The sequence below is a fragment of the Lipotes vexillifer genome, unplaced genomic scaffold, assembly GCF_000442215.2.
Source record: "Lipotes vexillifer unplaced genomic scaffold, Lipotes_vexillifer_v1.1 scaffold1378, whole genome shotgun sequence".
NCBI lineage: Eukaryota > Metazoa > Chordata > Mammalia > Artiodactyla > Lipotidae > Lipotes > Lipotes vexillifer.
This window is the reverse complement of record NW_006775104.1, coordinates 1,923,667-1,938,017: the sequence shown is the minus strand read 5'-3', so window position 1 is coordinate 1,938,017 and position 14,351 is coordinate 1,923,667. Positions and strand designations below refer to the sequence as shown.

Sequence of the window (14,351 nt, the reverse complement as noted above, 5' to 3'; positions counted from 1 at the left end):
AACCTCCCCTTCCCTGCCCCTGCTTTTCAGCCCACCTCTCTTCATGCCTGTGGAGGTGCCTGGTACTTCTAGGGCCCAAGGTTTTTAGGGTTTTCTCTGGGAGAATTGGCTTGTTTCTTGTTGGCTGATCTCCTGAGATCATTGGCTAAGTGGGGAAAGTGGAAAACCCCTCACCCATCCATTCCCTTCCCACCCTAAACGGGATCACATTACATACGAGGTGATCATACTTCTCTGTGGACTTGGGGCTTTGGTGCTGCTAGGTGGGATGGACTTTTCACATTGCTCCAGTGTGTGGTGTTTGGGTGCAGTGTAGGGTACGGACATTGACCTCCCAGAGAGGTCTTGATTGAAAGGGTGGCAAGAATGTCCGTGCAGCATGCTTATGTACCTGTGCAGTCCATACGGCTTCATAAAAAAGATGAAGGGTGAGCTGGCGACTGGAAGTGGTCCAGAAGAGTCCCTGTGTGTGGGGGGGCGATTTGGAGAGGGGATGAGGCGAAAGGCAGGTGTAGAGTTGAGAGAAGGAGGGGTGAGCCTTATCCCTCCCAAGGCAACTGTGCCTAGAGGCAGCACATCTGGGGCACCCCTTCTTGCTCAGCCCCAGCCGGGACCTGAGACTCATGGTCCTTGGCTCCTTGATCCCCAGGTGGTCCTGCCGATGTGGCTGTCCTCTACAAAGTTCTCCTCACTCGTCGAGAGAATCTCTGACCCCAAGGACTTGAAAAAACTTCTCAGGACCCGGAATAACGTACTGGTGCTTTACTCCAAATCTGGTGAGTGCCCCTCCTGGCCTTGGGGCCATCGTCAGGGATGTGGCGGGATGGAGAGGGAGGAACGGGGACAGAAGTGGGAGGCAGAGACCCCGGGACTAAAAACCGCTCAGGGAAGGTCCGTCAGAAGATGCAGGGGTGTCAGTTCTGCTGCTTTTGGATCCCTAAGAGGGCGTTTCAGTTCCCTTTTTCCAGTGTTTCTTAGGAAAAGCCCTCTGGAGTCCCTCAGTACCTCAGGAGGGAGAGGGCGTGTGTGTGAAGGAGGACAGAGGACAGTGAGCACCCGGCATGGGCGCTCTGGCTCTCTGGACAGCACATCCAGCCCTGCCAGGGCGTGCTTCGCCAGAGCTGTTGATTAATTGACCGGACCAACCTGTCGCCAGCTGAATTGGTCCCAGGCTTGGGGGAACACACCCAGACTGGCAGCCCTGGCCCTGCCTGGCCCCAGTCTGTGCCGCTCTGGGGTCAGAACAAGAGATTGAGTTTGGAGTGGGCTCCACGCTCAGGACAGGGTGGCTTCAGTGGGGGTAGGACAAGTGGTTTGCCTCTTCTGACCTTGAAGCTGGTGAGGGCATCATGGATGGAGAGAGGTTTGCTCAGCTCTTGGCCGCGACTTTGAACGTCTGACTGTTGATGCTGTTCCAGCAGAGTTAAGTGTTTTCACTGCTCCTAAGGATGCCAAGTATTCTGTGCCCTGAAGGAGCAGTAGCCAGTGGCTGGGCTGGTTCTGGGCACAGCTCTCCCTGGCAGCTCATCCTCGACTCCCATTGGCATGGGGGACTGATGGATGTTTTGGACATCTGTCCCTCCTGAAGCCTGCATCCTCCAAGCCCCCGGGCACGTGCTGCTCTTTGCCCTTCCGAGGGCCTGGCACACGCTCCCTGGGGTTGTTGTTGGGAGCCCAGCATGTGACTAGCATTCCTCTCCTGTCGAGAATAGGGGGAAACCGAGGCAGGGGAAAAGCAGAGTTGCTCCTGAGGCCTGGGGTCTAGGGCCCTGGACAAGCGTGGCTCAGCCCCCTTGGCTGTTCCCGGAGCTGGGGGGTCGTCAGTGCCCTCCAGGGACTCACTCAGGTCCTTCCCTGGGTAGGTCCTCTCACATAAGCTCATCTTCTTAGAAGGACTCTGACAGGAACTTGTGTGACACGCTCTCATTTGCTGCTTTGCTGTGAGGTTGCGGGTAATGTCCAGTTGAGGGAGGAATTAGAGTTCAGGGAGAATAGCTGCCTGATCTGAGGTCTACCAGCCAGTGGGCGGTAGAGCTGGTCCCGCTGCTGCCTCCGCCTCGCTTCCTCTGCTGGAGCGTGCGGAGAGATATTCTGAGTCTGCAGCGACAGGAGGCTCGCAACCAGGAAAGGATTCAGAAAGGAGAGAGTGGGAAGGCGAGGTGTCCAGACCAGGGCTTGCAGGGGCCGGAGGCAGGGCTGGGAGCACTCTTGTTTTCTCTCGGGCCCTCGCCCAGCCTCTGTCTCTGCCTCTTGGTAGTGGAACTCTCAGTGCTGCCCGTGTGCCCGGCTCCTCCCTGCTTTGGACCGCTGGTCGCGGGCCAGGTGATTTTGCCTCCTTGCCTCTTGCCCAGTCCTGCGCCTGAGACTGGGGACCTCCAGGGGCTTTGGGAGCAGCGCCGGTAACTGGCTTCTCTGCCCCCACCACCCCTTCCAACCAGTGCCTCCCCTTCCACAGCTGAAAGGCAGGGTTGGGAGGGCCTTCACATGGCTCTACATTCCCTCCCCTGCCTCCCAGAGCCCAGTTGGAAGGGTGGGGGGCGGCCTTTCCCACCTCGGCTGCGCCCGCTCCTCCTGTGGGCCTGTGGGGGTTCCTGGGAGGGCCTCCTGCAGGTGGCTCCATGCACGGCTCTTGCAGGATGCTTTCTGTTCGCTGCATGAAAGGCTCAGCGTGCTTTGTGTTCACAAACAGCTTCCGTTAGCCACACTAGAAAAGGAGATCTGAGGACGCAGATAGTTCACATATCATTTCTGCTTGGCTTTGGAATGTGTCCTGTGGTTTCTGCTGGGGGAAGGGGGCAGGCAGCCTGCACTCTCCATAGTGTCTGTGTGGAGGCCCTTTCCAGGGAGCTCACAGGGGTGACGGGGCAAGGTAAACAGCCTGGCCACAGCCACCCAGCAGTGGACCGCTGCAGGCTGGCAGCGTGGAAATCCTGGCCACAGAGTCTCCGTTTCTAAGTGCCTGCCCTCCTAGTTTCCAGGGGCTTTACCCAAAGCCTCTTCCTTTCTCATGTTCATCGGCCTGGCCCCGAGGTGTAGTCCACGGTCCTGCAGTTGTCCCCCAAGGTACTGCCAGTGCCTGGAAAGAGGGCCGTGAAAGTGACTTGGGTACATTTAGTATCAGTCCATCAGAGACTAGTATCACACGTAAACCTCATTAAATCACCACGTTGTACCGAGTCCCTAGGTGAGTGTGTGACGCACAAGTGAAGGAAGGGTCTGGTCCCTCCCTTGTCAGCTCCCAGGTTGGGCACCAGGGCAGACCAGTGTGGAATCAGCAGACTCGGTCCCTGCTTAGTTATAGAATTGTAATTGTTCGGTTATAGAATTTTCAAAATGTGTTCCAGAATGGTAATGAGTCAGGGATTCTGCTGGAAGTTGAGGATCCAGGCGAGAGATTCTTGGAAGAGTGAGGCGTGAGGTGTGGCTTGAAGGCGGGTTAGGGTTAGGGTTCTGCGATTGTGAGGATGGCGGGAGCAGAGCTTTCTGAGAAGAGCTGGGCTGTTCTTACAGAACTGTTGCCACAGGGACGGCATTCTAACTGGTGCTCAGGACCTCACCTCTAGGACTGGTCTCGGTCCTTCCCTGCCCCTGAGGGAAGATGGCAGGGGAGGCCATGGTGCACTTGGGTACAGGTGTTTAATTTTTTGTTTTTTCACAGAGGCTGCAGCTGAAAGTCATCTCAGGTTATTGTCTACTGTGGCCCAGGCAGTGAAAGGACAAGGCACCATCTGCTGGGTGGACTGTGGGTATGTCCTGGGGATGTGGGGTATGGTGGCTGGAGGGCCGGGCGTGGGCTCTGGTGGGTGGGGTGGGAATTGTTCCTGATTGATACTCTGGGAGAGGGGATGTGATGGAGAGATGGCTGCAGAAGGACCCCCGCGCCCCGGGCCAGCAATGCTGCAGGACCGCTGTGGGCTGGGGGAGGGGCAGGTGTGGCTCCCGCCCCTGTCCTTCCAGCCCCACCCCTCTTCTGCCCTCTTCCGTAGTGCTTTTACTTTTTACTCTATTGTCATGTGTCACTTGATTCTGCCTTCTCAGTGGGTGGCAGAGGGGGCCTCGGTGCCCAAAGAGGCAAGATGATTTTCAGGGCCACTCGGGGGGCTTGCTTATTGGGTGGGGGGGGGGTCTGCAGCAAGAACTGTGGGCTTTGCCTGTAACTCAGGCCCTTAATAGAGGTCTCCAGTGCCCACGGTGCAAAAGCGGTGGAGCCAGCTGACGACCTGTCTGTTGCCTTGGCTCCCAAGGTGGCTCCATTAGATGTGTCAGTGCTGGACAGGTGGCTCAGTCCTTCCGGCTCTCTCCTCTGGCCTGCGGCCCTGCCCCCACGCGTCCTGATGATGATGCTGTGAGCTACATCTCCTCCTGCCTCGCCTGCCCCTCCCGGAGGCTTCCTTGTCGGTGTTGCGGTGGCAGAATCAGGCGCCGGCCCGCGGGAGGGACAGCTGCTTCCCAGTGTGGCCAAGGGGGCTGTTGCTCGAATTCCTCTGATGCTTTTGAGTTGGGGAGTTTTGAGTCCACGGTGTGCTCAGCTTCCCTTCCCTTTCAGTCATTAGGAGTAATCGCCACATCTCCCTGTGTTCAGTGCTTTTGCAGCTGGGATTTCTATACACACACCTTTTGTCACATAATTAGCTCCCAGTTGGGCATAGATCGGCAGAAACAGAGCAAAGACACATAGACAGTGAAACATACGGAAAAGGTCGGGAAGAATAGGTTTATTCTTTGCACGTTTGTTGAGCACTGGCTGCACGCAAGGCGCTGCGCTGCACTTGGTGGATGCCAGCATTTACATGTCCTTTCGACCAAGGACAGGAGGTGTTTCCAGAGCCGCTGAGTGCAGCCACTCCTCAGCTGGGCTTGGGGTTTATTGGGAGTGTGGGCTTGGGAGAGGAGAGGAGCGTAGGCGGTATTGCAGTCTTGTTAGTACGGGGACCAGGTGGGCTCTCCTGGGAAGAGAGGCAGTTCTTTTCCTGCGTGGCCCATAAAGGTCTTTGTAACCTTTACTGTCTCTGTCTTTGCCCGAGTCGCAGGCCCTGCTACTACCCTGTGGGTTCAGTGAGCTTTTATGGGCTCCACTGCAGTGCAGTCTTCATTCTAAGTGGCTGTTTTGCAAATGAACTTCTGGGACACAACTGTTTTATAAGTTGATAGCCTCAAGCTGGTCCTGCCCATCGTTGGAGAGAATTGAAGGAGATTCATATTTTGACAAAGCGCTGAATGAGACCAGGAGAAGTCTTAGCTAGTCGGTGTTTGCTGTAGGGTGTGTGAGTGTGAGTGTGTGTGTGTGTGTGCGTGCGCGCGCATGCGTGCGTGCGCGCGCATGTACACTCACACGTGCCTGTCTGGCCTCATGCCTCCCAGTTGATTCAAACACCAGCGAAATGGAACAGACGGCTCACTGGGCAGTTGGCGAGACTGTACCTGTTGGTTACTTCTAGTTCATAGTGGGTCTGGAAGTGTTCTTATCTCCCAGGTGTGTCTCTGTCTCCCATATTTCACCAGGCGTGATCTGTGTGACTGGCCAAGTACTAAAGCCTATTAGAGGGGACAGTGGGCTTTGGGATCTCCATACCCGAAGGTGACCTCAGTCCTGTCAAGCTGACAGAGCCTCATCACAGGGAGTTCTCATCAGGCTTGTAGGTGGCAGAAGTGGGCAGAAGAGCTTCGTTTAGCTGCGCCATCCATCTGGGTCCATTCAGCAGACATTCCCGAGCACTTACTCTGTGCTTTGAGGGACACACGGGGCTAACAGTGTCCTCGAGGAGCGCAGTGTGCAAGGAAGAGAGGAAGCAGACACCTAGCCAGGTGATTACAGTCACTTCGTTCTGCCTGGAAAGGTTGAGGAAAACTTCACAGAGGAGGTCGAATTCAAATTTGGGGCAAAGACCTCAGAGTAGCAGGTCTTTAAAGTGCCCTGGCTTTCCCTGCAGGCAGCTCCCTGTGCTGTGGGCCCCTCGGGTCATCTGGCCCTGGACAGGCAGGACTTTGTGGGGCCGGGGTTAGTGTGTGAAGACAGACCAAGAAGAATAGATTTCAGGACTCATTTGGAGACATGCTGTCTGGAATCAATAAAAGTGCAAATGGGAGAAATAATCCTGTGACTTTTGGTGTTCTAAAATGAAAATCTTGGGGGGCACCTTAGAGCTTAAAAGAGGTAACCTTAAGACAAAAGGATTGACTGTTCGCATAATTGCTGCTCAATTTATGCCTCTAAGAGGAAGTATAAACTGCAATATTAAATAGCTTTTAAAAGTTTAGATGGGTAGGTGGATTATGGAACTATAATGGATGATGTTGGAAGCAGGAATACCTGGGTTCGAGTTTGAAGTCAGAGGCAGGATATAGCTAAATCTTCCCAGAACAGCCAAAGGGATAGAACTCGGAGCTCTGGCCCATGCAGGCCACCCTGGGTGGCAGTTCACGGATCACCGTTACGCAAAGAGATCCCCAAGGACGCGAGCTGGTTCTGCCCATCTGCTCAGCCACTCCTGCTCTGAGACTTCTGAATATGCCCCGTCAATTAAGGGAACCCACCGTGTGCACTCTGGGCCCTGTGATGACAGCCCTCAGCTGTTGTCCTAAACACACTCAGTCTGTGTTTATGAGTCTGAATGAGACGCCCTGGGATGGGCAGGAGCGCTCCGGTGGGTGCTCTCTGCGGGAGAGTGAGCAGGGGAACAGCAGGTGGGCAGCCAGAGCACAGCTGCCCTCGAGTAGGCCCTGCTGTGTGTGGTTCCCCACCTCTGCTTCCTGCCCTGCCAGGAAAGGGTCGGAGGTGGGAATGGGGATGCCAGGGCTTGGGGTAGGTGATGGCCCCTCTGCTTTCCCCCCCTTAAAAGGCAGGTGAGGGGGGCAGAGGGCATCCTAGGGGGACAGAAGACAGTGCTCCGGGGTGAGACATCTGTAGAGGTGTGTGCAGTGAACACAGGCCCCGGTTGAAGGGTCAGCTCCACTACTTACTAACCCCATGACCCTGGACAGGTCGGTTACCCTGAGTCTGTTTCCTCTTCTGTGAAATGGAACAATAATACATATTCGGCCGCCTTACCGGGTCTGTGTAGAACATCTTTGTAGAATCGAATTTAATGTGAGATCCCATTCTACTCTTGTTGTTTTTCATCTGGGCCAGATTGTCAGGACATTCCAAGAAGCTGGAGGGAGGGAAATGGTGTGTTTGTCTTCAAGAGCTTTTCCTTATGTGAGGACCCCTTGGTCATTGTGAGGATGCTCCTGAAGAAACTTTTGGGTGTGAGGGTCAGCCCCAGTGGACAGGGTGTTTTGCTTTGGCCCTTAAGCACTGTGTGGTGCTGTAGAACTTGTAGGACTGCAGGTCAGGAGGCCTGGCTCTGAGTCCAGGCTCTGACAGCAAATAGATGTGGGACCTTTGGCGAGTCACTGCCCCTCTCTGGGCTTCAGTGTGCTCTTGTGTGAAATATGGAGTTGGATCTTCCAAGTTGCTCCCATCCCTGCATAGCCTGGTTCAGAGCGTTCCAGAAGCTGCCAGGCTCATACGTGTGTACACATACGTGCTCGTGTGTATGCATGTGTATACAGACCCACGTATTCATGTAACTGTGTGGGAGGCTGTGTCTTCCAGTCTTCGTGTCTCTCCCCACCCTGGGTGTCTGCCTCGTACGTCTCTCTGGTCCCTCCCTCTCAGCATCTCTCCTCTCTCCCGCTTTGTTCCCTCTCCCTTGATAGTTTCTGTTGCTCCTTCCCTTCTCGGGTCCCTGCCTCCCCCATTCTTTTGGTCTTTTTCCTCCGCTCTTCTGTGTGTGGATATTTCTTCTCTTTTTCTTGCTTTTCTGGCGCTTTCCTCCCCGCTCCTGCCTGTGTGCCGGCAGGCACACATACCCCTCTCTGTTGGGCCCCGGGCCCCCGTAACCTGTTGCTCTGAAGTGTCCGTAGGGTTTCTGGCTTCTGTCCAGGGATTTGTCAGCTCTCCCTTACCCTCACTCCACCTCCTGGCTCAGATCTCAGCAGCCATGCTCGGGTTGGCTGGTGGTAGTTGTCCAGCTCTTAAGTGGGTTGAGTGTGAGGGAGTTGGTATTCCCCACGTGCCCTGCAGCCTGGCATCAGGGCTCGGCCTTGGCATGGAGGGCCGCTTTCTGGGCGGCGGCGCTGGATCCAGCAGGCGGGAGCCGTGCCTGGGGTGCTAATTCCTGGGGCTGGTTCTCGCGGGACTGAGGCTGCCTGATGGGGCACCTGCTGCCTTCTTTCCCTGAGGGTTTAAGGTCGTTACCTTACCACCTGCTCTCATTCTCCCATCTGCTTTCTTTCCCCTGGAGCAGTGCTGGCTTCCCAGATCCAAGACGTGGGGCCTGCCAGGGCAGGCATAACATATTTTGAAGCCCATGTTTTCTTCCAAAAATTATTCGAACTTAGCATTTGCTCCTTTACGTGTAAGCTTGTTGAAATTACCATGGGATAAAGCAGGCTTCCAGAAGAGGCGCCATGTTTTGTGTCATGGCTTCAGACACCTTGTGGCACACTGCTGTGCCCTCGTGGGGGTGACGTGTCCCCCCTAGAACTGCTGGGCCGGGGAGGCAGGTGGAGGATGAGAAGGCACGCTCTTCTTTCTCGTATTCCCATCACTTTCACGAACTCTGCTACGTAATTCATGCTTGATCATGTGCCTTCTTGAGGCTGGCACCAAGCAGGACAGCCAGACTCCTGTTGTGGGAGTCCCTTCGTCATCAGGGCTAGTGACCAGCCACCCAGGTGCGGGCAAGTTGAAGGCCCAGCTGTTCTAGGCTGTTCTCTGTCTGATGCCTTTGCCCTCCAGTTACCTCCTTCCACATTGTCCTCTGCATGGGGCACCTTGCAGGCATGCTGACGGTGTTGTTTTGCTCACTCTCTCCTTATCTTGCATTTTCTTCATGTCTCTGAAGTGGGGGCACGCCCTGCCTCTTCTCTGCTACCCACCCTCTGGGGTCACAGGACCGTCCACTCAGAATCCCGTGTTAGACCCGAGCAGATGGAAGAAGGGGATTTACCCCTTCTTTGATGGGGAAAGGGACCCCAGGAAGGCTGAGTTGGCCAAGGCACACAGTGTCCAAGACAGGCTGGGGGCCTCGCCTCTGGTCCTCAGTGTAGTCTGCTTTTTACCCGCTGCCAGAGGCGGCCCAGTCTCCACCATCTGTCCTGGCTTCTGGCTCCTGGTCCATCCGTCAGGATACAGGCAGCCTGCCTTGATGCTTTAGTAATACTTGACCCTGTAGGGGAATAGAAAGCTCCATCCAGCTCATATGGACAACTCCCACATTTTGCAGCTTGGGAAACCAAGGGCCCTGCCAGAGGTCACAGGCTGGCTAGCGGCAGAGCCACATCTAGAAGCCCTCAGTCACTCCAGTTGACAGTGACTCCAGGGAGGGTTTGATACTTAGGCTGCGACTTCTCAAACTCGAGTACCTCCCCTTCCCGAGCCTCCAGCACCTTATTTCTTCTCTTTCTTCCTACTCTCAGCCCCCACCTTTCATCCCTGGGTCTGACTTCCAGGAGTGTGAGTTGCCAGTCTCTTGAATGATCGCCACTGCACGTGTACATCTAGTAAACACAGCACCACGTACCTGCAGCCACTCTGCACTGCTGGCCAGCAACCCACATCAAAGTCAAACGAAAACGCCCGTGTGTACGTGTCTGTCTGGGCCAGGGATGGGAAGGGAAGTGAGAAAAGGCCTCGGTGACCTTTCACATTCTCTGTAGAGGAGAGCCCAGGGAGGTGGGCGAGGAGGGGGTGTAGCAGGTCATGGGTGAGTAAACGGGCAGAGGGTGTTGAGGCTCCAGCCTCCCCAGCAGAGAAGGTTAGTTCCTGCAGGACAGTCGGGTGTGGCAGACGAGGGCCTCTGCATGGCCAGTCCACTCTCTGTGGTTGTCCCCTCCCTCTCCATCCCCGGCAGAGCAGCTCATTTTCCTGCTCACTGCCTTTGTCTTTTCCCCCCAGAGCCTCAGTCACTGGCTAGGGAAGGGCGGCAGCACAATTAATTGTGCATAATCTATCAACCCAGATCGTTTTAAGTCCCTGAGCTTGGGTAGTTTCTCCCCTTCCTGAACTCTTATGACTTTTATTGTCCTGTGCAATTAGTGCACGCACACAAACACACACATACACACACACTCTGAGAGACAGAATCGTTGGAGGGAGGGGAGCCAATCTGAGAGCGCACTGTCAGGAATTTTCACCTGGCAGGATTCCTGGAGCTCGATAGGCAGAGTCCAGAGAGCCAGCAGTGAGCGCCTCATCCCAGCGCAACAGCCGGCATCATTCACTCACTCACTCACTCAGGCTATTTATAGAGTGCCTGCTATGTGCCAGCAGCTGTTGTAACCCTGGGGGACCAGCTTTGAACAAAATAAAGCCCTCGGCTTGGTGGAGCAAACCTTTCTGATGGGGGGTGACAGTGGACATGCTGGTCAGGTGTGGAGACAGCGGGGAAGGGCATGTGACGGTGCTGGATGAGGGGGGCTGAGGCTCTGGGGTCTGTGCCAGAGATGCTCGGAGAGGTCGGGAAGCTGGCTCCCCATCTACCCCTCTGAGAATGTGTGCGTGTTCGTGTGCGTGTGCATGCGTGTGTGTGTGTGTAGGGGGCAGGGAAGAGGAGAGAATCCTTGGGGAGTGTCCTATAACTTAAGGAGGGGAGAGGGTTGCACAGAGTCTGCCACAAGGAATCCTGTGGCAGTGACAGAGCTGTGGTCACTGGACAGCCGTGGGGGCCATAGGCTGCAGGCTGGGCTGGGTGTGCTCTCGGGGAACCTCCGTGCCCCTCCAGCTTCACCCAGTGTCTTTGGAATGTTGCTCCTAAGCCTGGCCTGGGCTCACCGGGATAGTGAGACTTTTCCATGGAGTGGGTTCCCACACAGCCGGCAGGGATTGGGGTTGCAATGATGGGCCCCATCGCTTCTCTCTCTGCTTTGTAAAGTCATAGGCAGAGGCTGCCAGCCAGGCTCAACGGAGGAGAGAGCCGGCATGGGGCTGGCTGCCTTGCAGTCTGGGTGCCCCCGCTGGATGCCAGCATGGGGCGAGGGGGGGGCGTGGGCACCTGGACCTGGTTCCTGCTGCAGCCACTATTTGATGTCACATTTGGGTGGATGGTGGGTGGTCACAGAAACAGTTGCACGCAGCAGAACAAAGCCGGACAGGGAAAGTGCCAAGGGAACAGTGATAAACATCCAAGTCAAGCCCTCCTGTCTCCTCTGGGGCAGGGAAAAGGCGCCCCAGGCGCAGTTGTCACACACAGACCCTCTGCCTGTCAGTGTGGCTTCTCCACAGAGTGCCCTCAGGACAGGGCAGACCGAACTGTAATCACCACCGCCAGTGGAGGTGAGCCCACCAACCCCACAGGGCTCTAGGGTAAGCGTTCAGCCACTGGCTAGGTGGGCTGCCCTTATAGGGCCTCCTGATGCACGCTCTCAGCCCTTCTGGGTCCCCTCCGCAGCCCAGCTTATCCCTTCTCTCTGGACTCCCTATCTCAGAAGGCCCTTTCCAGCCTGAGGGAGAGGCCACAGCCTTTCCTTTCTAAGTTCTTTGTGTGTTTCTTTCGTCCCCTGTTTGTTGGGGGTGCCGATGGGGGGTGCTGGAAGCTGCAGCGGCTGCAGTGATGGCCACCACAGGTAGGGCTACGCAGGGAGGGAAGGCTCTGGGCCTGGGTTGGGCTGGGGGGCCCCTGGGAGTGCCTGACACTCTCCCTCTCCGACCCACACACCTGTCCCGCAAGACACGCTTTTTGAACTGCAAATTGCACACTTACACTTAAAATGAGGTCCCATAATTTTGCTTGTCCATCGATGAGTGTGGCTTTTAGAGTTGAGCTGAATGGTGTAATTAGTCCATCTGCTCTGGGGCTGGTGCTCAGCTGTGTGAAGCTGGTGGCTGTCGAAGGTGCTGAGGTAGGTAAACAGGTGGGAGCCGACAGGACTTCCCTCAGGTGGCTGTCATCCCTGGCAGAACAAGGTTTCTCATGCGGTGTAGTCACCGGGGACCAGTGGGGGTGGGGGTGGGCGGAGATGCCCTCGCTGAGTCCATTGAGATGTGGGGAAGGGTCCTGCAGTGAGGAGCAGGGCCCTGTGGGCACGGTAGCCGGCTACCTCTGGCTGGCTGTCGGGCAGACCTGGCTGAATGTGGTGAGGTGGTGGGGAGGCCGTGAGAGCAGGTGAGGTCTCTGGGGGCGCCGGCGTAGGGCACAGGGGAAGCCGAACCTCGTGGAGGGGGCAGAGATGTCGGGGAGAGGAGGAACAGCAGGGCAGGGCAGGAGCAGGTGTCAGAATCACCTGGGAGGCTCCTTAAAACACAGTCGCTCGAGGACCCGCCGGGAGTTTGGACCGAGCAGGTGTGGGATGGGGCTGAGAATTTGCACTTCTGACATGTTCCTGGGTGGTGGTGTTGCTGCTGGTCTAGGGACCACATCTTGAGATCCATGGTCTAACGGAAAGGGAGCCAAGATTAGAGGAGGTCGTGCGTGAGCACTCGGTAAACGGTGAATGGCGCCCAGCAGACTCTTCTTATGAGAAGAGTTGCAGGAGTGTGATATTGCAGACGCTGGCACTTCACCAAACCTTTCCCCTTTGTCATTTCGGCTTTTGTCAATACCTGGTCAGATTTCATAACTCCTTCAACATCGCAGAACATTTCCCTCCTACTCTGGTTTGATGGTATATAGCATGTGGCATATGGCACACATCAGAGGTTTAAAAACAAAAACTTGCTGGGGCTGCAGGTAGCGCTTCCGAAGTCCTGATCTGCGGGAGGGTCAGGGAATCAGTATGCTTCAGAACTTCCCCAGGTGATTCTAATGAGCAGCCAGGACTGGGAACCACTGTCCTGAGCTTATTTTCCTTCTTAGAGTGGGCCATCTGCCTTCTAAGCTTTTGGGGCACTTCCTTTGTCTGGATCCATCACATTGCCCCTTACAAGCAGTGATGTGTCCTCCCCATCTGCTTGCCCCTCCCTGTCTTTCCAAATCAGTCCAGATCATGTTGGTTTCTCTACTTCCTGCTGTTCTCTGAGAACCCATGCATAGTGTGGGCCTCACTTGCTACTGAGAATTCTAAGCTACCTGCCTTATTCTTGGGCCACCAGCAAATTCTACTCCATTAGCACCTTCGTGAGGGCTTCAGGTAACAAGTGTCTTTTTCCTGACATTTGTGTCTTTCAGTGACGCAGAGAGTAGAAAATTGTGCAAGAAGATGAAAGTTGACCTAAGCGCAAAGGACAAAAAGGTCGAATTATTCCATTACCAGTAAGTACATGTGGGCATTTCCAATTTCCAAGTAAATGCTGAAAGCTTTCATTGGTATTCTCTGCAAACCGTGATTTTTAGTGAGATTAATTTTATTTCAGAATGGTGTTTTTTTCTGTGTTTACAATTATTTTTTTTTAAAAAAAAACTTGACCTGTGTTCAATAACTGAATCTTATTAAGATGCTGCAGGAAACCAGAGGTAAGTGTCTTCACAACCATTCCTAAAGTTAACACGTTTTTCTCCTCATTTGACAGGGATGGTGCGTTTCATACTGAATATAACCGAGCTGTGACATTTAAGGTAAATTTCCCTCCCTCATTCTCAGCAGAGGAGGAAGGGCACAGTGTACAAATGCCCTTCCAAATGACCTGAGGGATTCTCATCTCTAGAATTAGATCAGCAGAATACCTGGAAAAGTTTGTAACTGTTAAACGAGTGGGGATAACCCACCTTGTAGACAGTTTGTGACTATCAGCAGTTGTCCAGTGATACGTATGACATCATGCCCTCCCCTGCAAAGGCCTGAGTCTCCCTTTGCTGTGGCTCACCTCTGCAGTGGTGTCCACAGGGGCCGCCCACAGGCTGGAGGGGCCCAGCTGTGCCCAGGTGAGCACAGTGTTGTAGAACCCGGGCAAAGCAGCACCTTTGGGGCTGATGCAGCTCATTGCTGATGAGATGCCCATGTCAGTGAGATCGTTCCCTGCTACAAATGCAATTCAGAAGGAGATGGAAACGCATCAGTGAAAATAAATATGGAGATCCTCTGACCTGCAGGTGCTGTTCTGTTAATCACAAAGCAGCTCCCCCAGCCCTGAGTCCTTCCACTGCCCTTGGATTCTCTCCTTCAACATGTGCACTCCCTTCCGCAAATCAGTCTTCTTTTGTCTCTGGTCCAGGCAGCATCCCCCTGCCCTTGCTGGGGCCATGTGTTTCTTCTGTTCCAGCATATGCTGAACCCACCCTCTCTGACTCTCCTGCTTCTCAGACTGTGTTAGACCCTGGGCTCCTCTCTCATTGTCTCTCTCTTTCCATCTGTTTCCTTCCATTCTTTTCTGTCTGTCCATCTGTCTGTGCAGCTGTGCCCCTCTCCCTCTGCCTCTCCCCCCCCCCCCC

The 14,351-nt window shown here is 55.0% G+C and overlaps 1 protein-coding gene across 1 annotated transcript in view; it reads left to right on the top strand.

The window, feature by feature from the left end:
* Window positions 1-14,351, top strand: part of PDIA5 (protein disulfide isomerase family A member 5) — a 94,703-nt gene that overhangs the window by 21,368 nt on the left and 58,984 nt on the right. Inside the window, exons 2-5 of the mRNA XM_007449695.1 lie at window positions 650-776; window positions 3,659-3,746; window positions 13,152-13,235; window positions 13,493-13,538. Coding sequence (XP_007449757.1) covers window positions 650-776; window positions 3,659-3,746; window positions 13,152-13,235; window positions 13,493-13,538 — 345 coding nt within the window. The remainder of the gene's footprint in view (window positions 1-649; window positions 777-3,658; window positions 3,747-13,151; window positions 13,236-13,492; window positions 13,539-14,351) is intronic.